Source organism: Hippocampus zosterae, chromosome 2, assembly GCF_025434085.1.
Source record: "Hippocampus zosterae strain Florida chromosome 2, ASM2543408v3, whole genome shotgun sequence".
Taxonomy (NCBI): domain Eukaryota; kingdom Metazoa; phylum Chordata; class Actinopteri; order Syngnathiformes; family Syngnathidae; genus Hippocampus; species Hippocampus zosterae.
Window position 1 is genome coordinate 14,485,938 of NC_067452.1, and position 27,477 is coordinate 14,513,414.

Here is a 27,477-nt window from a genome sequence, read left to right on the forward strand (position 1 = left end):
GGTTAGTGATGGCAATATAAATGGGCTCCGACTGTCGAGCTTCTTCAATTGAAAAGACCAGTCCAGTCAGCCCCCACGCCACCTCAATGAAACAGGTTCACACTTTAAAGGTAGCTCGTCAATTTGTGAGTGCATTGAGATGAGATTCATACTTATTCAGACATTTTTGTTTGTGGTGTGTCGCGATAGTTTGCTCATGTAATAATGGGCGCCTTTGCTCAATGAGGTGTGGGGAACAGTGCTCTGGAAAATTTAGCATTTTACCATTCAAGTTGGAGCATAGATTGAGAGCTGCGATGAGATTCTTACATTCGCAGTTCCCTGCGCGTATGAGTGGAAGAGTAAGAAACCAGTTTTAGGAGTGCAGGTTGTGGTTGCACGACACCGGGTGTATCTTGGATTGAAACTTTGAAATTGGTTTCATGCAAGGGCGATTCAGTCATTTGGTGCTCATGTATAGCCTAACTCAGAGGTGGGTATGAATTGACTCTGAAGGCTGAAATAAATCCGCCCGTCATTGGGCTCACATGAGACACACTCATTTGCACACGGAAGACAGAAGCCTGCGGAGTCACTGCTTGAAACGTGATTGATACGAGCTGGATGGCGATCTGGATCAGATTCCGCTCTCCTCTTGGCTTTTAGAATAGGGTACGTGCTGGAGGTCCTTCCAGTTTCTCCTCAGAGTCCGTTCAGATTTTGAGAGCACACAATGTCCTCGCTGTGGGTTTTCATAGCCATATTTGTCAGAGCATCAACCATGTCTGCCCTCCATCACATTTTCAAATTCAATGAGGAAGAAATAGACCCTGCGGCTATTATCGGCACAATCTGACACTTCCTTTATCACAACAGCAACACCTGTCAAAGGGAAGGCACAAACCGCGGGTTCTTGTACTTCAGGTTTTCTTCGTCCTGAGCAGAAGTCAGATGGAGAGAAAAGTTCAGCATCACATTTGGGGAGCACCCTGGAGTTTCAGCGGTGGGGCTGTGCTCAGGCCGGAGGCTTCGCCACTCAATGCGCTGCTTGGTCGGGCTACTTGCAGTGGTTGGCTGGATGTCGATGAAGGAAAGGATGTGAAGAGTACACTTCTGAGGTCAGACAGCCACGGGGTGCCTGCAAGTCACCCTTGCACCTTCCAAGCGCATCCCACAGTCCGTTTCAAGGCACTCACATGCACGTGTACACATTTGATTCCTGTGAATTCTCGGCTGTGACATGTTGTCATTGTGCATGTCTTAAAGCCTTGGGCAAAAGTTGGCACCAGCACGGGAAGGAATTCAGAAGGGGAAGAGGGCCAAGAGAATCATTGCACAGGACACATTTCTCAAGGGTAGAGCAGTTGGAGGTCCCATATGGGCTTGGGAACAGCAGGCACACACACATCCAAAGCATTAACCACAATGAAGCCTCATCATAGCTGACAGAGATGAATGTGTTTCATCTTAATCAACTTTACGTCCAATTCTGTGTTGATGTGCACTCACACAAAACTTGAACTTTTGGATTGAAATTTTCGGGTTTCAGTGGCGTTTTGTAGACGCAAATAATTGAGGAGCAGAAGGAGACTTCATCACAAACTTTGTAAATACTAGGCAACGCCATCCTTTGTCAGTCCAGTCGTAGTGGAAGCACATCTGTTTTTCATGCGAAATTGAACATGATGAACATGAACATGAAAAAAACAACATGCACTGTAATTAAAATATACATTAAGTGTAAGATTGAGTTCTCTGGTGCACAATGGCGTTTTGGTTGGAAAAAAAAACCTACAGAAGAGTCTACTCTACAATCCTGTATTTTATTCTATTTTTCTCCAAGCAGAAGGAGTTTCATTATTGACAATAGTTGCATCCACTCCTCATTCGACCATACATACAGTATGTGCAATCGGGTGTGTATACCATATATGTGTGAAGTATGACATTCGGCTTCAAGGGGTCACCAGTCATGGCCGATCAAGATGAAATCCAGCTGATTTCATCTTGACCTACTGGTCCATCGATTGAGGCCTCTCCAAGAAGAAGGGACACATGGAGGCAGAGTGAAAATAACGGAATGCATGGCCAAGCCTGTGACATATTGCATGTAGAACGGATTGTGTGGCGGAGCAGCAACTGGGCTGAGCATTGATTATGGGAGCAGAGGGGCATGCAGCTTGGAGGAATAAGAGAAATCTTCCCAGGAGATTGCTGCACTTTTTTTAAGGGTGGTGTTGAGAGCAGCATGCCAAACTGAAACGACCATTGGCCAACAAATGGAAAACAACATAGTGATCTGGGATCAATACCAAAGGAAATGAGATACAGTGTACATATATTGTGGCTCTCTTTTGAGCTTTTACGTATTTCTTGTCTTGTCTTTCCAGTCTTGTCTTTTTACTTTGCCAAAGAATAAACAAAACAACTGCGACAACAATGTTGCCTGCTTGAACAAAGGGACCTATGTGACAAGATGATCCATTGTATTGCAAAATCGAGATCAAGAAGGTGGCCTCGTTAGTGTTATGTGCGTGTGTATGTGTTGCACACATGGCGCACGGTTGTCGCCCGAGACCGTTAGTCACACTTTTTTTTCATAGTTTGGCAGGTCCTGTGACATATTCTCTAAATGGAGCAATTTTCTTGTGCTATATAAATCAAGTTGTTCGTTGGAGTTTTGCTCAAGCAAAAAAAAAAAAAAAAGGAAAAATAATCGTAAATTGGGATGTACCGGAACCGGCTTTTTTGTTTATATAGTAAAATGTTCCTGCGAACTCATTTTCTATGACAGTTACAGATTTAAATCATCTGGGGCTGCCAGTTGACACATCTTAAAAAAGAATGTGTACCGAGTTCGGACACTTAAAATCCATCTTTCCATCCATTTATCCATCGTCCGATCCGCTTTATGCTCACAAGGGTCATGGGGGCGCTGGAGCCTATCCCAGCTGTCTTCGGTGCAGTAGGCGGGGGAAATCCTGAACCGTTTGCCAAGCAATCGCAGGGCACACAGAGACGAACAACCACCCACGCTTTAATCTCACACCTTGGGACAATTTGTTTTTGGAATGTAGGAGAGTACCCAGAGAAAACCCACACAGGCACGGGGAGAACATTCAAACTCCACACAGGAAGGCCGGGATCGGACGCACGACCTCTGCACTGTGAGGTCGACGTGCTAACCACTGGACCAATGAGCCGCCTCACACTCGAAATCATACCTTTAGGTCTGGGCTATGGGATGCCCACTCAAAATCAGTCTTGAGACTGTTCACTCGGCCTCCGAAGTTCTCGTTCAGCCAATCTTGGTTTGAGGTGTGAGAACTTGCTCCATCTTGCTGGAACCAGAACTTGCTTATGAGCGACGGGGTAGATGGTCTGGAGCTCATTCTTGAAGGTTTTGAGGACCTCCACATACCGCTCCTTGGTGACTGTCACTGCTGCGCCAGATTCTTCGATGAAGATTGGTCCAATGATGCCTCTGGCCGCGATTTCTGGTTCCAGCAATACGGAGCAAGTTATCACACCTCAAACCTGTCCTGAGATTGGCTGAAAGAGAACTTTGGAGGCCGAGTGATCAGTCTCAAGACTGATTTTGAATGGGCACCCCATATCCCGGACCTAAGCCCCCCAGATTTTTTTCTTTGGGGCTATTTTATGGACAGAGTCTACGCAGGGAAACCCAGAACCATCACGGAACTCAAGAAAGCCATCAGGGAGGAGATGAGAGCCATTACCAATTCAGTCTGTAAGAACATCATGTACGACTTCGTGCTGCGCCTCAAGAAATGCACGGAGCTAAATGGAGGCCATCTAGAACATATGTTGTAGAACATAGTTAAAAAGGCCAAAGTTTGTTGTTTTGATGTGATGTTTTAAATATAAGAAACTAGTTATGGCCAAAGTTTCATTTCACCCTGTATATATATATATATATATATATATATATATATATACACACACACACACACACACACACAGACACCTATACATATACATCCTATCCTATAAATATCATGTGAAGCCAGCAGAGGGACTCATAGAAAAGCCTCACAACACTTGAACAGTGCCAAGTGCAGCTGCCAACAGCCTTTACCCTGCTCACACCCCATTGCTTTATATTTCCATTTCTCTCTCTCGTTTCTGTTTCTGTTTCCTCCCTCTGAATTCCTGCTCTGACCGTCCATACAACAGATACACTGCACCTTAGAAGTAGAAGTGCTCAAACACTTGCAAAGGCTGTCGATGGATCTTAGCATGCTAGAACAGATGCACTCACTTCTTCCGCCTTCCTTAAAGAATAATATTGCGCCCCGGACTCCATACATAAAGTACGTATGTGATATATTACTGCTTGTGCATTAACAATTCATGAGGCAAACAAACAAAACAAAGACGCACAAAATGACACTGGGCACTGGGGCCTTTTCTTGCCTTGAAACACGCTTACTTTTTGATGGCCACTTTCATGCTTCCCTTGGTTGAAATGCATTTCGCAATGTCATGCACGCTAGCAAAATGTAAGAAGCATTTATGGTTCCTTCGTGTCTGTCTTCCTTGCGAACCCTCCTTCGTGTATCTTTGCATTTCCTCTGGGTCTAATTGCATTTCATTTTGTTGCTGACATAATTTTATGGCGGATTCGAGCTTCCGCACCGACCCAAGAGCGGATTCGCTGGTGGCCCCCAGACTGGCTCGTTTACTGGTTCGCTTTGCTGGAAATATGCGAACACCTGGTGCGCGGCTAAAAAACACAGGTCACCAGGGAGGTTTCCTCTCCCTATCGCCATCCCTTGGTCCCACTCTCTTGCGCTTCCTGCTTCCAAGTAGAGGACAAGGTCAACGCTTTGGCAATGCATTCCCCAGACTTCACCACAAGCCAGGCCACAGACATCCTCCTCATTTTCAAACCCATTTGACTCATCTTGTCTTTCACATACATCCACTTGCTCCCACATATTCATTTCATGAGATCAAGCTTTTACGGCAATCAATAGAGATGTTAAAATGGAATTTTTTAATGCGACTCACTTGTGTTCGACGATTGACTAGCCATTGCCCAAGATTGGCCTCTGAGCCAGAAGTGGCTACAGTGTACAGTATGTTGTTAACACGTAGACTTCCTGGGACACATGTACAATCTGTTCTTTTATTGAGGAAAACAGTCTACCGACTGGTTCCTTACGCGTTATCATATCAGTATATAAAGTGCTAATATTCACCATTTTCTCACTGGTTCCTCAGTTTTTCTGTTGACGATGCAGCTTGCATTTTGTCGTTATGAAAATAAAGTACAGAATTTGAATTGTGGATACCAGATGTGAACTTGTTTTCGCATTATGCTGACCAGTGACGGGTAGACAGCAAGTTTATTATAATTAACGAAAACCAACAAATAATGTGAAATGTACAAAAGAGCCTCCCTTTAGGTGCTGGTGAACTCCGCTCATGTTTGGACTGCCGAAATGGAGCGGTCTGCGTCAGTGGTGAGCGTGAGTCTGTGTGTCTATGTTTGCTTCAAACTCTAGTAGAAGCACTGAGTGTGCACCCTACCACGACTGTGAGGGAAGTCGGAATGTGTGTTCTGCTTGTAGATAAAACTAGTGTGGAAATGAAGAAATGAGTTTGAGAAATGTAATTTGTGTGTGTGGGCTTAGCATCACCGTGTCCGCTGAGAGGGTCAGAGCAGTGCGCAATTGCTCATGCGTGCAGCTTGGAGAGAACACAGTGAAGAAGTCTCCTTTTTTTGCATGTAATTTGGTCAACAACAAGCAAAATGTCCTCTATCCGTGCCATAGCGTTCCCATCTATATTTGGTCGTAAATAAGCATTATTTTGTGATTACTGCTCTCATTTATCCAACTATGGTATGTTAGACTGCGCATCAAATGACATCAATCAAAGGGCATTGTGGGTGCGATGGCCAGATGAAGCTTTCTGAAGACCTTCCGTCCAATCTGTTCCCAAAAGGTTCATTTCTCGACGTTTGGTGTGCTGGCCGGAATCTTGAGTGTCATTTAAACTTAGGTGTGATGTCTTTCTTTGCACTCTTCTGAAAGTGCCTGCCTGGGAACAGTCAGTGAAATTAAAACATCATTCGACCTTGTGGTGTTGGTTCATGTAATCTGTTTGGGATTAATTTGTGTTTAATGCTATAGTACGGAAGGAAGAACAAGATCCATTAGGACATTAAAGTCTTATGAAGGCTTTCTTCCCCTCCGTGAGTCGTCACCTTACCGTGGTGGAGGGGTTTGTGTGTCCCAATGATCCTAGAAGCTAAGTTGTCTGGGGCTTTATGCCCCTGGCAGGGTCACCCATGGCAAACAGGTTCTAGGTGAGGGGCCAGACAAAGCACGGCTCAAAAGACCCCAATGACGACAAAAATAAATGGATCTAGGTTTCCCTTGCCCGGACGCGGGTCACCGGGGCCCCCCTCTGGAGCCAGGCCTGGAGGTGGGGCTCGTTGGCAGGCGCCTGGTGGCCGGGCTTATACCCATGGGGCCCGGCCGGGCACAGCCCGAAGAGGCAACGTGGGTCCCCCTTCCCATGGGCTCACCACCCATGAGAGGGGCCAAAGGGGTCGGGTGCAATGTGAGCTGGGCGGCAGCCAAAGGCGGGGACCCTGGCGGTCCGATCCTCGGCTGCAGAAGCTAGCTCTTGGGACATGGAATGTCACCTCTCTGGCAGGGAAGGAGCCCGAGCTGGTGTGTGAGGCAGAGAATTTCCGACTGGATATAGTCGGACTTGCCTCCACACACAGCCTGGGTTCTGGTACCAGTTCTCTCGAGAGGGGTTGGACTCTCTTCCACTCTGGAGTTGCTCACGGTGAGAGGCGCAGAGCAGGTGTGGGCATACTCATTGCCCCCCGGCTCAGTGCCTGTACATTGGGGTTCACACCGGTAGACGAGAGGGTTGCCTCCCTCCGCCTTCGGGTGGGTGGACGGGTCCTGACTGTTGTTTGTGCATATGCACCAAACAGCAGCTCAGCATACCCACCCTTTTTGGAGTCCTTGGAGGGTGTGCTGGAGAGTACTCCTGCTGGGGACTCCATTGTTCTGCTGGGGGACTTCAATGCTCACGTGGGCAATGACAGTGATACCTGGAGGGGCGTGATTGGGAGGAACGGCCCCCCCGATCAAAACCCGAGTGGTGTTTTGTTATTGGACTTCTGTGCTCGCCACGGATTGTCCATAACGAACACCTTGTTCAAACATAAGGGTGTCCATATGTGCACTTGGCACCAGGACACCCTAGGCCGCAGTTCGATGATCGACTTTGTAGTTGTATCATCGGATTTGCGGCCGCATGTTCTGGACACTCGGGTGAAGAGAGGGGCGGAGCTGTCAACTGATCACCACCTGGTGGTGAGTAGGCTCCGATGGTGGGGGAAGATGCCGGTCCGTCCTGGCAGACCCAAACGTATAGTGAGGGTTTGTTGGGAGCGTCTGGCGGAATCCCCTGTCAGAAGGAGTTTCAACTCCCACCCCCGACAGAGCTTTTCCCATGTTCCGGGGGAGACGGGGGACATTGAGTCCGAGTGGACCATGTTCCGTGCCTCTATTGTTGAGGCGGCCAATCTGAGTTGTGGCCGTAAGGTGGTTGGTGCCTGTCGTGGCGGCAATCGTCGTACTCGCTGGTGGACACCAGCAGTAAGGGATGCCGTCAAGCTGAAGAAGGAGTCCTATCGAGCCTTTATGGCCTGTGGGACCCCAGAGGCAGCTGACGGGTATCGACTGGCCAAGCGGACCGCGGCTTCGGTGGTCGCCGAGGCAAAAACCCGAGCGTGGGAAGAGTTCGGTGAGGCCATGGAAGCCGACTTCCGGACGGCTTCGAGGAAATTCTGGTCCACCATCCGACGTCTCAGGAGGGGGAAGCAGTGCACCACTAACACTGTGTACAGTGGGGATGGGGCGCTGCTGACTTCGACTCGGGACGTTGTGAACCGGTGGGCAGAGTACTTCGAAGACCTCCTCAACTCCACCAACACGCCTTCCTTTGAGGAAGCAGAGCCTGGGGACTCTGAGGTGGGTCCTCCTATCTCTGTGGTTGAAGTCACCGATGTGGTTAAAAAGCTCCTCGGTGGCAAGGCCCCAGGGGTGGATGAGATCCGCCCGGAGTTCCTCAAGGCTCTGGATGTTGTGGGGCTGTCCTGGTTGACACGCCTCTACAACATTGCGTGGTCAACAGGGAGAGTGCCTCTGGATTGGCAGACCGGGGTGGTAGTCCCTCTTTTTAAAAAGGGGGACCGGAGGGTGTGTTCCAACTACAGAGGGATCACACTCCTCAGCCTCCCTGGTAAGGTCTATTCAGGGGTGCTGGAGAGGAGGGTCCGTCAGGAAGTCGAGCCTCAGATTGAGGAGGAGCAGTGTGGTTTTCGTCCCGGCCGTGGAACAGTGGACCAGCTCTACACCCTTAGCAGGGTCCTTGAGGGTATGTGGGAATTCGCCCAACCAGTCTACATGTGTTTTGTGGACTTGGAGAAGGCGTTTGACCGTGTCCCTCGGGGAGTTCTGTGGGGGGTGCTTCGTGGGTATGGCGTACCGAACCCCCTGATACGGGCTGTTCGGTCACCGATGTCAGAGTTTGGTTCGCATTGCCGGCAGTAAGTCGGAACCGTTTCCAGTGGGGGTAGGACTCCGCCAAGGCTGCCCTTTGTCGCCGATTCTGTTCATAACCTTTATGGACAGAATTTCTTGAGGGAGGGTGTCCGGGCTCTCCCTTAGAGATAAGGTGAGGAGCTCGGTCATCCGGGAGGGGCTCAGAGTCGAGCCGCTTCTCCTCCACATCGAGAGGAGCCAGATGAGGTGGCTTGGGCATCTGATTCGGATGCCTCCTGAGCGCCTCCCTGGTGAGGTGTTCCGGGCATGTCCCACCGGGAGGAGACCCCAAGGAAGACCCAGGACACGCTGGAGAGACTACGTCACCCAGCTGGCTTGGGAACGCCTCGGAATCCCCCGGGGAGAGCTGGAAGAAGTAGCTAGGGAGAGGGAAGTCTGGGCTTCCCTGCTAAAGCTGTTGCCCCCGCGACCCGGCCCCGGATAAGCGGTAGATGATGGATGGATGGATGGATGGATGAAGGCTTTCTTTCATTATTATTTTTAATGATGTATTTTTATTATTATTTTTAACGAAACAACGTTTTCTTCCTATATTGGCTTGGGTGCACGTTTCTCTCCCCCAGTAGTGACAGGGAGTATGCATTATAGCTCAAATTCAATTAGATTTGATGACAGGCTTTTTAATTTATTTTTTCGCAGACTCCGTGAACAATTGTATTGGTCACAGGAAATTATCCTGGCTCAAACATTGGCAGCTGAAATGCAAGTTTACTGGAATCCATTACGCTGCTTTTCTCACCAATTTATTGACTTTATATTCACACACATGAACTGATTCTCCAAACAGCGAGAGTTCATTGTTCATCGGGCTGTGTGGCGGTCTGACATTTACGGCAATACCCTTTTTTTTTTGGGAGGGTGCCGGACTTCCGGTTCTCTTCCGAGTTCTTTGGAAACTTGTGGTGTTGAAAGAGTAAATTCAACTCACTCATACTCTGCCTCCGACTTTTTTTCAGTGCCACAGCTAAATTTAAGCGGGAAAAATATGTGCAAACCAGACCTCCCTTACAATGACGCTGAAAACACATACCCGTGGCCTCCATTATCTTTGTTTTGAAAGATGGTCTGTCATGGGCACCCTTGACGACTTCCTTCCCATGTAAGTTTTTGTGTATCTTTCTTTTTCACAGAATAAAAAACAGACTCTTCTCCTCATCGGGAAATGACGTTGATTTGATTTGGCCATCTGTGTCCTGATGAAATGGTTGTTTCGCTGTGCCATGCTGCTTAATCTTTTTTTCAACACAGGGATGGTGAAATCCGAAATTGTTTGCCGTTTAGCACGGCTTGGCGGCACAAAGTTTTGTTTGGTTACATAACCCACCGCCAAATTCCAGTCTTCTTCCATTCTGAGTTTGCAGTAGTGCTAAATTGCTAACCGTACCTAGCATGCCAAGACCGGAATATATAAATAATAACTAACATTGATTTGACAAGCGCAGTTGTGATTAAACTGTAACCAATTCAATGCCTCACTGGCCGCCTGCATCCTCATGCAAATCCAATGCAGAATGATTGGAGTTGCATGAGGATGTTTCTTGTTCGAAGGTAGGCCCGTTGACGGGGTCTCCGCCGGCGTGATTTTAATCAGCCATATTGGCCTTCGCCAGCTTGGCGAGCTTGGGACGTATTCACCTCGCCACCCCCAGTTGCAACTCGCCATTAGCCATGTGGCTAATGGAGCGCGTACATGCTGGCACTGTATCCTGAGTTGTGTTCAGTGTTTGTAGGCATTTTTGAAGTTAGCTATTGGATGCAATTGATTGAAACATGATATGTGCCACAGGCTTACTTCCTCTCGGGGTGTCTGGCTTTACCAAAATGGCTAATTGGCGCATTACTCTAAAATGGTCCTTACTAATGCCTTAAGGTGTGGGACTGGATTCTCTGAGAGCGTATCCTACGTCATGTTAAGTGCAGTACAGAAAGGTATGTGCATGACTGTCTGCTGCCCTAGCTTTGTATTATTTACTGTCAGCTGAGGTACACAGTCGACGCAAAGGAGTGGAAATGTTGCGTTGCGAGAGGCACCCCTATCCGTCCTTCTAAAAGAACAGTGACACCCTCAGTTGCTTGCGAGGAAGAGGAGGAGTAGGAGGAGGAAGAGGAGAGGGAGCAAAACCATTTGGCCTCCGGTCATCCCAGGACAGCACCTCCCTCCATCATGGACGACCTCCATCAGTGTTACCCTCATTTCTGTCTGCCTTTTGCGCCCTACGAAAGGTGACAGTTGTTATCCATCCCACAAATTGTTGTTGGGCGCATGGGGACTGGAACTGATTGTGACAACCAAATTAAAGACAGGGTCGCATAGTGTAAATTTTCTCCGAGTGCTTTTTCTGCCACCTCTCGTGGTGCAAAGAAGTGAAATGGAATGAATAAGTTAGCGTCATCTCCAATTTCACCCAGACAGACATTTCGAAAGCCAATTCTCTCTGGGGGGAGATGTTTTAACCTCGAGAGAAAGAGAGGGAAAAAAATCACTTGATGTACACGACAGTGCTGTAAATTTTCCTCAAATGAATGCTTCTTCTTTTGTTAAATTTATGTTACAGCCGATGAGTGGTGGCAAAAAGCGCAGAAACACAAAGATGAATCCAAGAATGAACACTTCCATCTCATTGCAACGCTAACCATGTGGCAGGCCGAGGCAGACGACCAGTGATCAGATGCTCTTATTGTCAGTCAGCCGACAGAAACACACACTGACATACTCTCCATCCCAATCAGTTCAGGCACTGCTCCATCATGAGACTCTTCTAACAAGGAGACAAAGGATGCAAATGAGATGGCCACAGCTCCACTCATCCGCTCCAAACTGGCTTGTACGGAATTCTCTTGCGCTTCCTTGGCAGCGGCGTTCAATGCTACTTGCGCAATACACGTCGGGAAAAACCTCAACCAGGATCGTGTCAGAGTGGCTGATGAGGCAAAGTGGAAGGAAGCACAAGCAGCCTTCCCGGAGCAAAACTCTGATATGTTAGGTTGAGCAAGGCGGCATGTGCGTCTACCGAGGGAGCACCTGCCCTCAATATTTCCCCAGCGACTGAGCTCAGACCCGAGGCGTCGAGGTCAGCAAATCGTCCGGAGACTATTGACGGCTGCTGGCTTGACTTTGATGCGGTATCAGCGTTGAGCACTGCGCTTCCCCCACATATTCTTCTTGTACTCAACAAGCGTGTTTGCTCAACCTGAACGCATGGTAGCCTCTCATTATGCCACCCGTGCAAACGTTGTCTCTTTGCAGCTGTTTAATGGCTTCACGTCTGTTTTTGTTTGTTTCCTCGCCATAAGATTATTCCACCTTTATGGTTGGTTGGGGGCTTGGTATTATCCCTGGCATCTGTTCAGAAGTGGGGGGTTGTGAGGTAAAGAGCCAGAGGTACTGTGGCTCTCCTATGTATCCTTCACATGAGCCCATGCGTCTGCCTCCCTCCTCATCTGGTCGTGAGAACGGTGCATGGAGTTTTAAGAGAGGAGTGATGGAGCAGGGCTCAATGCTAACAGGCTCTGCGGTCACCCCTCCCGCACCCCACCACCCAATCTCCCTGCTGAATATTTTGCGGTAATCTCATCAGAGCTGTTAGTCTAATTTACTTACAGATGCGTGCATAAAAATAACGTTAGCGTGACCCTTTTTTCCTTGTGCTCACCGTAATTGTTATTGAAACAATTAACACATTTGCTCTGCGTGTTTGTGCTTCCACAAAACACTTGTCACTGTGGTAGGTGTTGGGCTTTCTTCAGCCTGAGCAGAGTCAAGCAACGTTGCGAAGACAGTGCGGGAAAAGCACAGCCAACGAAATAGCAAGTCCTAGTCCCATTCCGCGCCTGGAGGCAAGGCCACCAGTTCATGCTCCAGCCTCCTTTTGTTGGGCCCGCTGCCTGAAAACAGCCTCACGTGGCCGCCCCCTGCAGCATCCTTATTGGCAATGGATGACGTGCTGTGTCTCTGGACCAGCTCACACTTACACCAACGTCCATCTTGAATAAGAAACGAAGGGATGGCTTTTTTTCTGCTTGACGTTCTTTCTTTCTTACTTATGAGCTGCACTCGGTCCAGAGAAGCAGTGGAACTTTTCTGCATTTTTCCATTGAGAACCTGAGCCTTAGACAACAAGCAAGACAGTATTCTACCAAAGAAAACACTTCACCTTGTCGAGAAGTGCACGTCTTTAAATCCATATGGACATCGGCACCAGCTCTGTCCTTGCGTCAAATGCTCTTGGCATTCCAAGTGCGTGATAAATGTCTGAGCTAAGGAGTGAATTGCCGCCTGTCGCTGGTTATCATTGGCTTGTCAAGCACAATGTAATGTGCTTTTATTTATGCCCATTAGTTTGGTGAGCAAATGGCCAGCTGAGGTCCAGCATCTTCTCTCGTACGCTCAGACTTTTGCATTCGCAAGACAAGCACAGGAAATATGAATGTGGTTTATCTCCCCCCACCAATTTCATTCTGTAGCAGGTGTTTCAGGCTCTTTATTTGAAGCAGTTACAGTGAACAGTCACGGTTTGACTGTGAAGCCATAATGGCCTCATTATATCACACATACACAACAAAGTGATGGATTGTGAAAAATAATGTGTTTGGTTATTTTTCAACCTATTTCAAAAGGGGGATTGGTAATAAAAAGTGAAGACAATTTGCAATGTTGTATTTAGCAAGAAACATGAAGTGAATGCACCTGATTTGCCTTTTGAGTGACGTGACAGGGCCAGATCTGGCTCCCGCTCTTCGGGTTTGGCACGTGTGATCTAAATAACATTGCGTTGTCCATCACTTGACTCCAAAGGCTCCACGGGCTTTCCTAAACCAGCAGCACACACTGTAGTGGACTACTGTTGTGTGTTTTTTATTCAAAGGTGAAAGAGGGGATTGATGCTTAGAGGAGTGTCAAGGGCAGATCAAAAGGATTTGGGAGAGGATTGGGCCAAAACTATTAGAAGCCGCTGCGTCTGGAAGACACAGACGTGCATCCTTCATTCAGTGAGCACCTTAATTGTCCTTAGGGTTGATCAAAGCTTTCGGAACAAAGATGGTCTCATATGATGTTCTGACCTTAACTGCCTTCAACTTCTGCCTTTCTCGTTAGCTTTACTGATCTCCGTTTACCCGCTGGTACTGTTTTGCCACCATGTATACTTCTGGCTAAGCTGTCGGAATACCAACTAAGTGGTCTGAACGTATTGTAAGCACCAGAAAAGTGTGATTTCAGACTACATATCAAAGTCTCACGCGCCTCCCCTCTCCTCTCCGCTCTTTTTCGCAGGAGATCGCAGCTTACTTGATAACATTTGAAAAGCATGAAGAATGGCTAACAACGTCCCCTAAAACAAGGTAAGACAATTACACCGTCATCTCTAAAAACACCACTTGTGATTCATTGTCATCACATTCATCGAGCAACGTCTTTTGTGTTCAACTCTTCTGGCTGATATCACAACACGCTCCTTTTACTTGTCCCAAAGTCACATTTATATATCTTCACATTTACCTTTAAACTAATAATGTATTTTCAGGGATAGATGGATTGATGCATTGGCTCGCTGCAAATAGCTTTGAAATCAAGTTCCAGCTGCTCCGAATGGTCCCAAATGTCAGTTTTGGACCACAAAATGAGTTGGCTGTTCATTCGAGGCCTCCAGTGCCAAGAGTGACATGTTCATGCATTTTGAATCAGTCCGATATGTTTAGCGTGTCTTCTTCTTTTTGCTCTGCAGCCAGTTGTGTGGATCCTCATGCATGTCTAAATCGGACCCCGGGCTTTTTAACACAGCCCCGCACGCTCCTGTCACAGAAGGACATTGACACGAGCTGTGCACAATGACTGCGGTAATAAGAAAGCATTGACTGAAGAGCAATGCAAAAATGTATTTTTCATCAAGGCTCTCCCTCACGAACTAAGATTTCTCATTCTGGTTACTATGTACTACAGCACATAAGGTATGCAATTTTGGTGAATGATGCATATGTGGAATGTAAAAATACAAGCAGGTTAACAAATCTGAAGGATGTACCGAAATTGAAAATGTCATAGCTGTGGTACGTTCCGAAACGAGACAGGGCCAACCGTGACACTTGCAAGACTTTTGTGCCGCTCTGTCACATACGTGCAGCTGTCAGTAGCCTGTACGCACCGGGATCGTCATGTCTCCGTGCAGGTGCTGCAATGTCAGAAAGCAGAACACCGGGGAGCGTCTCCCTTGTGGGGACATCTGCAGAACACCTGACAACACAAAAACACATCCCATGGCATCAGGGAGCCATCGCTGTGGGACAGCTTTTGTTGCGGTGCCAAGTGTGTGGATCTGAACAAGGGAGACACTTGGATAAGTGTGAAGTGTTTGTATTTTCCTGGATGTCAGTAAAAGGGCAGAACGTAGTGATGGATGGCAGGCTAGGAAAGCTTGTCAGCAATGAGAGGATGCTGCATATATGTGTGATTGAGGGGAGCTGATTGATGGCTGGCCTCCATATGAAAAGCTTTCTGCTCAAGGTAGTAGGTGAAAGGTCAAACATGGGACACCTATGCTTAAGTGCTGCCTTCGCAACTGTCACCACGCATCTGGTTACTAGCTGTGTGTGGGCACGTGTGTGTATGTATGTATGCGTGCGTGTGTGTACATCTTGAACTGGGAGTGTCTGTCCTGTTTGGCCTCTGGGGGGATAGGCTAAGTAGGCTAATTCCCCCCTGCTAGCTGCTGTTAGCAGGGTGAGCAAGGCACCATGGGAGGAGGCGATAAGCAGGATCAAATGCCGAGCTGCGCGCAACAACATTGACATATGTGGCTCGTATACATGGGCCGGAGATCAAGGAGCTGAAAGGAGCTGTTTGACCTGGGTGAAGTGTGGTACGCGCTACACACTCAAAAGGGACGGCCACCTGTCAGCGCAAGGATGATAAGGTGAACGGGAGCAACGGCGAGCCTGATTTATTGGAGGACAATAATACTCCTCACATCAGCCCGTCATGTGGAGCTCTCTAACAATACAAGCAAAGCTCTCATTTGGGCTTGTCTCTTTTGCTAAGTGTCTTCTGTTCTGAATTGAGCAAAGCCAAAGCGGCCACGTGCTGAGCGATTGATGCGCCCGGCTCTGGGAATGCACATTTCCTTTCAAATAGGAAGTGCACCCGTACTTCAAATCAATAGCGTTTTTCTCCCACTGACTGCGCTGCAGCTGATTCCGGCTGCACCTGTATGTCAGAGCTGGGTAAATCTCTCTGCACTCGGCGCTTACGCTTTCATTTCCCACACCCACAGCCTTGCAATCTTCCATTGCCATGAATGGGTGAGCCTGGCATCATCCCTCCAATGAAGGCCATGGCCAGGCACTGATTTAACATAGCCGCCACACCACATTTTTACTCCGCAGTAGGGAATGCATTGAATGGGACAATGAGGAGTTTTATGCTGACTCTTTCTTGCCTGTCGCTGGCGACCATGTGCTCATGTGTCGCCTCAGCATTTTGGACATCAGGGCGCCTTTGGGAGGAGAGGAGAGCAGAGGAGAAGGCGGACACAAAGGAGTCACTGAAACAATGCAAATCCAGACAGCTTGGGATTTGAGTGCGTGTTACAGAGAGTGAGAGAGGCCGCCTTCTTTGTCTGCCATAAAGGAGACAAATGTCTCCTCTGGGGCTTTTTCAGAGGTGTTTGCATGCTGTCAGATGTAGAAGGTATTGACCAGAGGGCATCACACAGCGGTCTGGCCCAAGAGCTAATGGACACCTGAGAATTGTTAAAAGGTTGCTTGCTATCATGAGCATCTATAACACGATAGAAAGGAATGAAAATAAGTGCGCTTTGGGATGTTTTGTTCTTCATTTGTTGCTGATAGAAAGCTCAGCCTTGCATTTTGTACCACCAGTATATATACTTTGTTATTGGACTCAAATCTCGATATTAACACACATGAGATTAACTGTCCATAAATCCAAAACAAATATTTGGTCTAAATAGGCCCAGTGATTGGCTGGCGACCGATCCAGAGTGTATCCCACCTCTCGGCCAAAGTCAGTAGGCTTCTTTGTCACTGACCAATAGGAAACGCTATTGTCCTTCTACTTACCTACGAGGGACTGGCACTGACACGCAATCACAATGTATTGCACGGTATTTCAAAAGTGACCTGAACAAAAGGAGGATTAATGGAAAGTGTATGGAGCATTTCAACCCATGCTACATTTTCCCAGATAGTAGCTGATTCACAAAATAATTGAAAGGAATGTGTTACCTCAAGTTCTTTTTGCAGAAGAGCAGTTCATACCACCCTCTCCACACCATCCAGGAATGGTCCATACTCTGTTTTCTTTTCTTTTTTTCTGAACATGAAAACAATGCACTTGCACATAATGGCTCCGTTACCATGACTTTGACAGCTGCTTGTCCCTCCTTCCCAGCGGTGCCGATGTACTGAATCTAGAGGGAAGAAAACAAGTGCTGGGTGGGGTGTGGCCGGTGACAGACAACGTCGTGCGACTTCGTCGTGCGTCCAAGACCCAGAATGATAATTGTCTGACAGCTCGGCCGTCGTGAACGACAAAATAGTCGTTTTGTTTGACAAGGCCATTAAAATTGCCGAACTCGATAATTATGCATAAGAAAATTGATTTTTCAACTGAAATTTGATTTTTTTTAAAAAACGTTTTTTTTCCCAAACACTACTAACAACGCTATTTTACATATTGACACCTAGTCTTTCCGTCCAGCTGACCAGGGGCTTATTTCCAAGTTGAAAACACACACACACACACGCACGCACGCACACGCACGCACGCACACACACACACACATACACACACACACACACACACACACACACACACACACACACACACACACACACACACACACACACACACACACACACACACACACGCGTACCTGCATGATACACCCAGACATTGTATATTGAAACTATGAAACAATTGGTACCGGTCCTTGGAGGACAGTGCAATGACAGTGAACCCTCGTGCCCCCACAACCCGGCGCAATAGCCCTCTATCCTCCTACAAGAACAACAGAAGAACAACGGCACTCCAAAATGAAAACAAAGTCCCTTTAGACAGCTTCCAAAGACAATGCTTTTATTAAAACCTACAGCAGCGGTGCTACCCTTGAGGCAGGGGCTCGCCAACAACACCGCAGAGCAAAGCTGCTAATGACTGCTTGCTGTTGTGGATGTGTATTTCTGATAGAGCTTGATGGAGCATGACTACGCATTTGGAAAACACATTCCAAACATGCAACAATTCATGAAGGTACCATTGAGATGGCATTCAGATTCATAATTAACAGCTAATCCTTGTCAATGCGTTTTGAATAAAACACGTCGATGGTGCGTCTTTGAAAGAGTTACTTCCTGCAGACTTTCCATGGTGTAACTGGCGCCAAGACTGAGTTGTTGGTTGCCATGACAACAAAAAATTAATTTATTTTAGGCTTGTTGTTTTGCTAAAGTATTTAATATTTCTATGTGAACTTTCATATTTGTTTTTTCCTTAAATCCTCTGAATATGTTATTCGGAATGTTTGTTAAAAATCACTTCCGAGGAATAAGAGAAAGATCGAGAAGACAACGGGAGACAGAGAGAGAGAGAGAGAGTCAGAGAACTACGATACCGTGTGATCTACGTGATTTATCGTAACTTGATCTACTTTCGGTTTACCAAGGTGCACACGGTATGTCATTTTGTGTTATTTATTTAATGTCCTGTTCAAGATATCATAATTTTGATTGTTGTTCAAAATGTGTTTTAGTATTCACGGTGTTCCATGATTAAACGTTTTGGACATCAGTACGAGGCGTCATCCTTGACTGGGGTAGATACACATGGCAATTAAAAAAAACAAAAAAAAGGCCAACACGAAGGTGTCTCGAAAAAGGGAGGGACGCTCCAAGACAAACGCATCAAAAATAAAGGGGCGCGAGATAAGATCACTTTCAAATGAAAACGGCACTAATGAATCGTGTGTGAGTCAAAAGCCATCATGCCAGTAAGAAGTGGGATGAGGTGAACTCGTGTAATCTTTTTCATCTTTTTACTCTGCCTGTCCTCCACTTTTTTTCTCCCAACTCATCAGGAACTACTGCTCGATGGCACCGGGTATAAAGGCGACACCTTCTTGCTCCTGATTGGCTGCTGGAGCTGACTGACACCAATATTTTCCGACTTGCCATACGTACCGGTAGTTTATGTACGAAGCCATGCAATGCATTCTACTAGACACACGTAGGTGAACAATTCTGCTCAACTCAAACCTTAGCTCACCTTAAGGCAGTTAGTGTGTGGTGAAGAATACAGCTTGCAACCAATGAGGTAAACTTGAGAAGAGCTTCAAGTTCCGCTTGCTCCAATACGTCCTGAATGGACTGTGATGGGCTATGTGCACATGCATTAGGTCTGGTCAAGTGTTTGGAGAGCGGGCGGGGCGAGGGAGGTTTTATTCTCCGTTGCCGCTATTTTGAGTTAGCTTTATACTGCAGTTCTCAAACGGCTATTTGTTTGACGGCCAAAGTTCAATTTGAAATCTTTTAAGTGACCAGTGCACATTTCCTGAAAATCTGAAACAATATAGCGCACAGGTGCAGGTGTACAAAATACCCCCTCAATAAACCTAAGTCATAACCCAATTGGAAAGTCTTTCTACACTTATCCGTCATGTTGATCGTAGTTGCTTGTTATTGCAAAAATAGTGTAGCTGAAACGACCGGAGACACATTTCTTGTCTGTTTTATTTACATGGCCAATAAAGATGTTTCCGATTCTGATTCTGACTGAAAACAAACATGGTGTGTTCTTTACTTTGTCTTGGACGGACCCTTGTAGCCCATTGGCAAAAGTCTGGTAATCTTGGCATGACTCCACCTTTGTTTGTCCCCAAATGTAATGCTCGGTGCAACTACAAGGTTACACTCTCACTGACTTTATTAAAACTTTATTTTGTTTTCTTGTTCTCTTCTTTGTTTAAGGAGGGCCTCATATAGCGCTGGCTATTGCCAAAAACCCCATGATAGAATGTGTATCATGATACAGGGGTCCCAATACCATGCGTGTTGTGATACATGAGTCTCCCGATACATGTCGATACGTATCCCGATATTTTACATTATTTTCCATCCATTTTATGTAACAGTCATATGTAAACCCAAATTATATTTCTATTATGCTGCATGGCAAAAATGTTTTCTTCTTCTGCTGTTAGCAGTGCTTCTGGTTTAGAGCCTGTGCCGTGCCTGTTCAGAACGTGTGTGCACTGCACAGAATGGGGTTGTCTTTCAGAGATGCGCTGTGAAACATGTCAGGAATGTGCAATATTGATTCTGGTGGTTCTGTATCCATATGTGAATTGTAAAAGAGGGCCGCAATGATCATTTTTTTTTTCTAAACAGTCCTAGTTTCTTATGAGGGTAGAATTGAGAATACGTATCAATGCACATACATGTTGATGTTGTTTAGCATCCTATGTTGGCACGCCTGATCTGTCCACACACACACACACACACACACACACACACACACACACACACACACACACACACACACACACACACACACACACACACACACACACACACACACACACACACACACACACACACACACACACACACGCACACAAACACGCGCGACAGTCACTTTGGTGACCATCTACTGTAATTCAAATTTTTTACTCACATTTGGTCAAGGCTTTAGTGTTATTGTTAACTGCTATGTGTATATAAATTGACCCATTGGACGGTGTAAATCTAGTTGCTTTAGTCTTCAAGACGAATTCTTAATCTGATATGCTTCAACTTGATTTTCTTAAGAACCAGTGCCGTACTACGAAACCCTTCCCATGACACCAAACACTCTGCTCTTTCATTGCCTTTACGGTTTTATTTACTCTTTTGCTGTTTTTTGGTCTCAATTTTTACTGCCACATCTCCCCTTGCAAAGCATCCTTTGGTTTCACACGATGCATTACTATTTGCAAGGACTGTCAGAAAGGTTTCAATACCGGAGTAGGAAAGGAAATATTTCAAATCAATTTGGGTTTTTTTTTGCCTTTTAGATACAGTTAAGCAGGCTTTGTTGGAGGGTGCAAGCTTCTGATAGTATGGAAGAGACGCAGCATCCAATATGAGCAAGAAGCATCATTGCTTGTGCCCAAAATCCTCCCCAGGGGCTTATTCAGTTCCTGCAGGCTAGAATGTGTGACTTGTCAAGTTTCAAAATAAACCCTAGTGGCAAACTCTCAATCGTATATTGCATCACTTGTTCAAAATGAAATATTCTGCCTCTTGGATAGAAATCAACCTGCCACACATTTTCACTTTGTTGGATGGGAGTTCCACAGCAACACATTATTGATATGACCAGCAAGATTAGAACAGACAAAAAAAACCCACAAAAAACCCTGAATGATCTAGGCTTCTTATCGGAGGCACAATGATGAAAGAAGTGCAACCAGAAGCAGAGTTCTGGCATAAGGCTTGATATTGTTCCACAGTTTCTGCTCCATTCTCTCTGGTCCTGGAATACAATGTCGTATGCCACCTCGTGAGCATACCAAACAAACGCGGCTTAGCCCGCCTGGGCCCTGTTGGTTGGCTGAAAGCCCACCACGGGATGCATGGGCGGGGGGTGGACCAAGGGTGGTGAAAGACAAACTGAAAAATGATCATTGAAAAATGGCTGAATATGATGGAACGAGAGCAGTTTCGAAAATGGAAACATGTCGATAAGAGAAGGCAATTGATGAGATGGCGATAGGAGGATTCCTGATGGATGGCGTGAGGAAGAGTGCGGAGGAGAGGATTTACACAACCAGACGAAAGGAAGATGGAGCGCAGGAAGATGGAGCTGACAGGGTGCGGGGGGGGGGGGGGGTGATTGCATAAACAGCAGATAGAGATGGAGGGAGGTGTGGAATAGATTGAGTTGACTGATCGAGAAAGGTTCTGTTCTTCTGAAGCATCAGGGGGAGAACACAAACAATCAATAGATTATTGCTAGTACAGGTAGACCCGACTGCCTAAGACTAGGACTTAATCGCGCCTCCTGTTTTTCTGTCCTCTCAAGTAATGGCCGAGCCAAGGCAAGTGAAGCATTCGAAGACTAAAGTGAGAGCAAATGGACATGGGACTACATAGATGTTCATTCTGATCTCAGCCATTGTTTATTTCTATGGCCAGTTTGCCCAGAGACTATTCTGTGGAACATAAAACATCTTGCTCGATTGCCTTTCTTCCCTCTGAACTCTAAACCGGACCACTCAAATTTGGCAAGACAAGCATTATCGATTTTATTCTTTGGCCGTTTTATTCAATAACAAGTCTGTCAATGGAACCAGGCGCAAACAATCAATTTTAGATCAGCCACTACATTTGACGTCTTGAGAGGCAAACTTCTATTGTTTTATTGAGATGTACAGTTTGAACCTCTTCTTTCTATTGAGGTAAAAATGAAATGTAGTGATATTTTAAGGGAGGAAAAACAATCATTATTTCATATTCTTTTAATCATATTCACACCCACTAAGATTTTCTTTGGCTTCTGCTACACCGTTCCACAAGAAAACAAACTGACAAAAAGTAGAAAAAACATACACTGAGTGTCATCTCCTCATTGAATAGAGTGCCTTGGGGGCTGAGTCACACCCAAGCAAACACTGCGAGCTCCTTGCTGAAGGTAACAAACTTTGTAGCATTGCCACATCACTGCACAAAGAAATCTTTATCTCACGAGAGCTCTCTTGTGGCGCACGGACAGTCAAGGAAAATGCTGTGATGCTCTCTCGGCCGGCCATTGTGAACAGGTGATGAAAGGGAAAGCAGCCAGCAGCAGGCCACAGGAGAGAGGCGGTAAATAAATAGAGGGGGAAGTTGATGTCAAGCAGGTGTTCAAGGAGAAAGTGTCAGCCAAGCGGGCCAAGATGGCAAAATTGCTGCCTATGCAGCCTGCTAATAAAGACTTAATTCAATTAGCGCTTCTGCACTGGTGAACGGCGTCCAGGCTGGCCGTCACATCAGAGCAGGACTCGGACCTGGCCGAGCACACTCTGAGCCGCCACCTCAACACATGCAGAAAAGACTCACACCGGGCTGGACTTTGAATGTACTGCTATGCACGCACGCACGCACACACACACACACACACACACACACACACACACACACACACACACACACACACACAAACAAACATATTAAAGCTCTCCCACACACTCTTTTGTAACACCTTAAAATTCCCCTTTGTGTTGTCCTGTACCACTCTGCATTGGCTACTATGCTGCAAATTGCTCCATCCAATCCCTATTTTCAGCTCGTCAAGCCCCATCACCCTTTTGGGTGCTATTCTGTGGACATATGGTGTCTCGCGTCCGGCTTCCTTTATGGGAAGAAGCTCTCCGAGGTATACCAATCAGGAAAGTGCCTCCCCACGCCGCACTGAAATCTCTGTGGCCACCGTGTGCCTCAGGTGCGGCCCTGGCAGCGGTCCCTTCCACATCAAGTTGCTCCGTGGTGGTGCCGGAGGCTCAATAGACTGATGAGAGAGGACAGGACACATAACCTGTTTTGTAAAGAGACAGAGAAAAAAAAGATTGTGGATGGCTGCCAGAGAAACGGGTGAATCGCCAGCAAAATACATGCGCGCAATGGCACACCTTCTGTCCCCATCCGTCTCTCCAGCTGAGTTTGAGCGCAGCAGGGCAGTTAGTGACGTGGCAGCATCTCTTGTGTAATCATGGCAAATTTTGCACCTACTCACTTGAGCCAATGTGAAAGAGCAGCCTGGCCTTTTTGGAGGCAGCAGCCCTCAGGCAGGCAGCGCCGGTATTGGTTGACCCTTGCCCCGCAGCGCTGATTGAGCTGCATAATGCGACACTTTCATATGCAATCCACCTTGACTTTGTTGTTTCTTTCGAAATGATCATCTTGTGATATTTCAGCCATGACTCACTTCCTTCATTACGGGGCCTTTCGCAGGCTATCACCATCTATGCCCCTCACATTCTTCATTTTAATGCTGGAAATGAACATCAGACAACAGCACACAAGCCGAACAAATTTTTTAAGAGATGAATACAGTCTCCTGTCAGCTGGCGCACTCAGTTATGATTAGCACATGAACCATGTCGTTGTGATACAAAGCAGAGTATTGATTTGTATTATACAATGACCTTCACTACCTACCATACTGAGAAGTGTCTCTCCTATTTGAATTAAACAAGAGAAAAAAGCTTTTGCGTTCAGTTGCACATGCTCACTGGGAGGGTGTGTAGTGGCTTGCCCAATTTTGTACTTGGCCCAATACTCGCTGATGCGCTCCCTCACTTCCAGCCCAAAACACCCCATTGACAGTGCAAAAGACCCGAAATGGACCTTGCTTGAGTGAAATGTCTTCATTAGTGCAGATTTGTGTTTGGTAGCTAGCTCAGCACTCCATTTGCACGCTCCTTCCCTCATGCTGTACTTTGCCCCAGGCAAGACCTTGACTACTTAAACTGTTTCATCGGAGGGGCAATAGAATGAAGTTGGTGAAAAGTGGGGGAGTGCAATGTATTCATTCTATATCACTGAATTAATCAATTCCAATAAAAGGCAAGTGATAAATAATTCAATTCATTTCTTTTTGGGGTGTGCATTGGAGAGGAGTGTGGCGAAGGAAAGGTTAGACTAATTTCAGATAGGATCATTAATATTCATTACGTCCTTAAAATGAAGTAAGAAAATAGCGGTACATTCAATATCACTTTTTAATTAGGAGTGCTTGAGAGAGAGATAATTCTCTGTGATTGTGCAAATCTTCACATTCAAAGCATCCGATTTTGTTTCAAGTGTCCCTCTGCTCTCCGCGGCCTTTTCATGCCACTCAACTCTGGCAGATGAGTAAGCATTGTGCATCCACTTGCAATAGTCCACATCAGAAGCACATTTAATGGGAAAAGCACACCGTTCACTTACAACCGCCACCGACATGCCTTGCAAGATGTCTTGCATCGCGTCAATTCCATATTGAGATTTGTCGCAGCTGCAATGCAATGTTTGTATCGTAGCGTGCATGAAGGTTCTCAATGATGTATAGGTGACATCCTCGTTGAATCGGCAATGATGGGCCTCCGTCTTCTAATTTAGCCTCGGGTGGAATAATGGAGGAAGTACCACGCAGGGCCGAGCCGTTTCTCTTCTACTGTCGTGCAGTGCTTCATTGCAGGTCTGGAAACTACCACCTTTAATCGCCAGGGAGCATGCCTGTGTGCTCAGCAAGCAAAGAATTGTTGTCGGGGCAAATACGGGGATCCCCCCGTCACCACCACGACCATAGTCATCTTACAGGACTAAGGGAGAGAAAATGTGATGTTTTGGGGTCGCCTGGTAAACACAAAGTGTCTGAATGTGAAAGACAGCAAAGTTTGGTGTCAAGGAGAAATTAACGTCGGCTTACGGCGCCCTCAATTAGGACATTGGTGATGAGTGGGAAGCTGGTTCGGCGCTGTCTTTTTGTGTGTTTCTCAAGCATTGCGGCTGAGGAACTGTGCCATGTGTTTCGGTGGACTTCCCCTGTCAGCATGCAACAACGCATCCTGAGAGCCTGTTTGCTCTCCCTTCTCTTCCTAATTCCTTTGCAGACACCAAATCCCCAGCAAGCCTTAATGTGTGAGCAGCCCCATCTTTGCATCCATTTCAATTGCATTTCATTTCTTACTGCCAAACGCAGTGCTCACATGGGGAGACTCAACATCAGGGTTATTATGAGTTTAAAGCACTTAAAAGCTTTTGGCCATTCTGACATTAGGATTTGCGCGGGTCCACAGGAGCAAGGAGCCGTCACGCCCCACTTTTAGAGAAAACTCGATCCCCGATGTATGCACTTGAATGTTTCGAAGTGTTTGGTATGCACTTCTTTATTTATCATGCAGAACACCCCAACAAAAAAGCCTTGCATCCCGTCTCTTGCAGTCAGCAGTGTGGCCTGGAGAAGTACGTGTTAGCACGGTGTTCCCCAACATTCAAATAACCATCCATCCATCCATTTTCTTAACCGCTTAATCCTCACTAGGGTCGCGGGGGGTGCTGGAGCCTATCCCAGCCGTCTTCGGGCAGTAGGCGGGGGAGACCCTGAATCGGTTGCCAGCCAATCGCAGGGCACACAGAGACGAACAACCATCCACGCTCACATTCACACCTAGGGACAATGTAGAGTGTTCAATCAGCCTGCCATGCATGTTTTTGGAATGTGGGAGGAAACCGGAGCACCCGGAGAAAACCCACGCAGGCCCGGGGAGAACATGCAAACTCCACACAGGGAGGCCGGAGATGGAATCGAACCCGGTACCTCTGCACTGTGAAGCCGACGTGCTAACCACTGGACTACCGGGCCGCCCCATTCAAATAACGCGTCATTGAATCTCAGACCGACTCGACTGAGTTCCCTCCCTTCGGTCACACCCGGCAAAGAGGCAAAGAGGTGTGACTTGTCCTAAGAATTACATCTTGCACTCTCTCTGCATCCATTTCTCCTCCATCTCTCTAATTTAGTCCCCCCTCCTTAAGAGTTATGCGCAAGCATCATATTCAGCGGTAAACCATATTTACTACATTTTACCAATCATAGCATGCTCTGAGTATTTAAAATACACCTGGCATGTCAATTGGAGTGTGATGAAGGATCTCTAATTGAATGAATGTAATCTAGATCGGTCATGGCAGTGAAGCTCTGCCGCAGGGCAGATGGACACTGTTAATGGTTTAACACCAGCACTGGCTCCTCCAATGGGAATGGACCTAAAATTACCCTCTTTCACACAGCCCCTTTAGAGTTGGATTGTTGCACCGTGATTAGGAACCCATTGGAACCCATTGCCCATTGGAATGTCACACCTGATCACTGTTTGGGCTGCACCATATTTAAAGCCACACAATGGGCAACGGCAATCGCAGACTCCGTGTGAATGCGGCAGACGGCTGCGGTGCGTTCAGATGGTCAGTGATAAAAGGACCGCAGAGAGGGACGCCGGCTGGCCCGGAAGTCCGGGCCAAAGGGAGGCCTTGTCAAGCGCACGGCTGGATGGATGCCTTATCGTAAGTCGTGTCTAGCCGCTGTGGACTTCAACTTGTGGACACAAACAGCATTGACAGCTGACAGGGAGAGCGGACGCTTCCTGGCCCGACACGCAATCGCTCACTCGTGCCTCGGTCACTGACATCTATCTTTGTTTCTGGCCACACAAAGGCCGCCTAACCACTAAATCATCACGCAGAAGAGTCGATTCTTTGAAGCAAGCGATTTTTGTTTTTCACAGCAGTCATTTATTCTTTCTCATTTTAAACACTCACTCTAAGCTGCTTTGCTTCAGCTAGGTCACAAATGCGTGGACTTTGTCGGTGCCACTGGGAGGAAAAAATGCTATGGCAGTAGTGTCCAATGACTTGGATGCCATTTTGCTCATTATGCCCGACACTGAAGATGTCTCAGACACCTTGGCAGTGTGCTTTCAAGGCACCAGTGTTCAAAATGAAGTGTGGCTGCGCTTTCCTGCATCGACATCATATGGCACATGCCCCTGATGAGTCTTTTGTCTCTCCCCCCCCATTCATGCTGATTCGTTCATCACCAAGATGTGGTCTGTTTTAAGACATGAGACACTCTCCCTCATCATGGGGATGGCACTTTTACCTCTGTGGCACCATTTGGCCAAGCAACTTTGAGTCGCTATATAAATCAAATGTGTGATTGTTATTATTAGTAATGTTATTATTCAACCCTCAGCGCAACCACACCTCTGCCTGGATTCAACTGTCAGCATGGGCATAAATGTCCTTTGATAATGACTCTTACTTTTCTTTGAAGTGACTTTTTACTTTGACATTGTGTTCATGAATG

The 27,477-nt window shown here is 46.8% G+C and overlaps 1 protein-coding gene across 9 annotated transcripts in view; it reads left to right on the forward strand.

The window, feature by feature from the left end:
- camta1a (calmodulin binding transcription activator 1a) overlaps positions 1-27,477 on the forward strand; it is a 333,445-nt gene that overhangs the window by 133,446 nt on the left and 172,522 nt on the right. For all 9 annotated transcript variants that reach the window (XM_052057929.1, XM_052057932.1, XM_052057924.1 and 6 more), the window contains one exon: positions 13,873-13,940. In XM_052057929.1, coding sequence (XP_051913889.1) covers positions 13,873-13,940 — 68 coding nt within the window. The remainder of the gene's footprint in view (positions 1-13,872; positions 13,941-27,477) is intronic.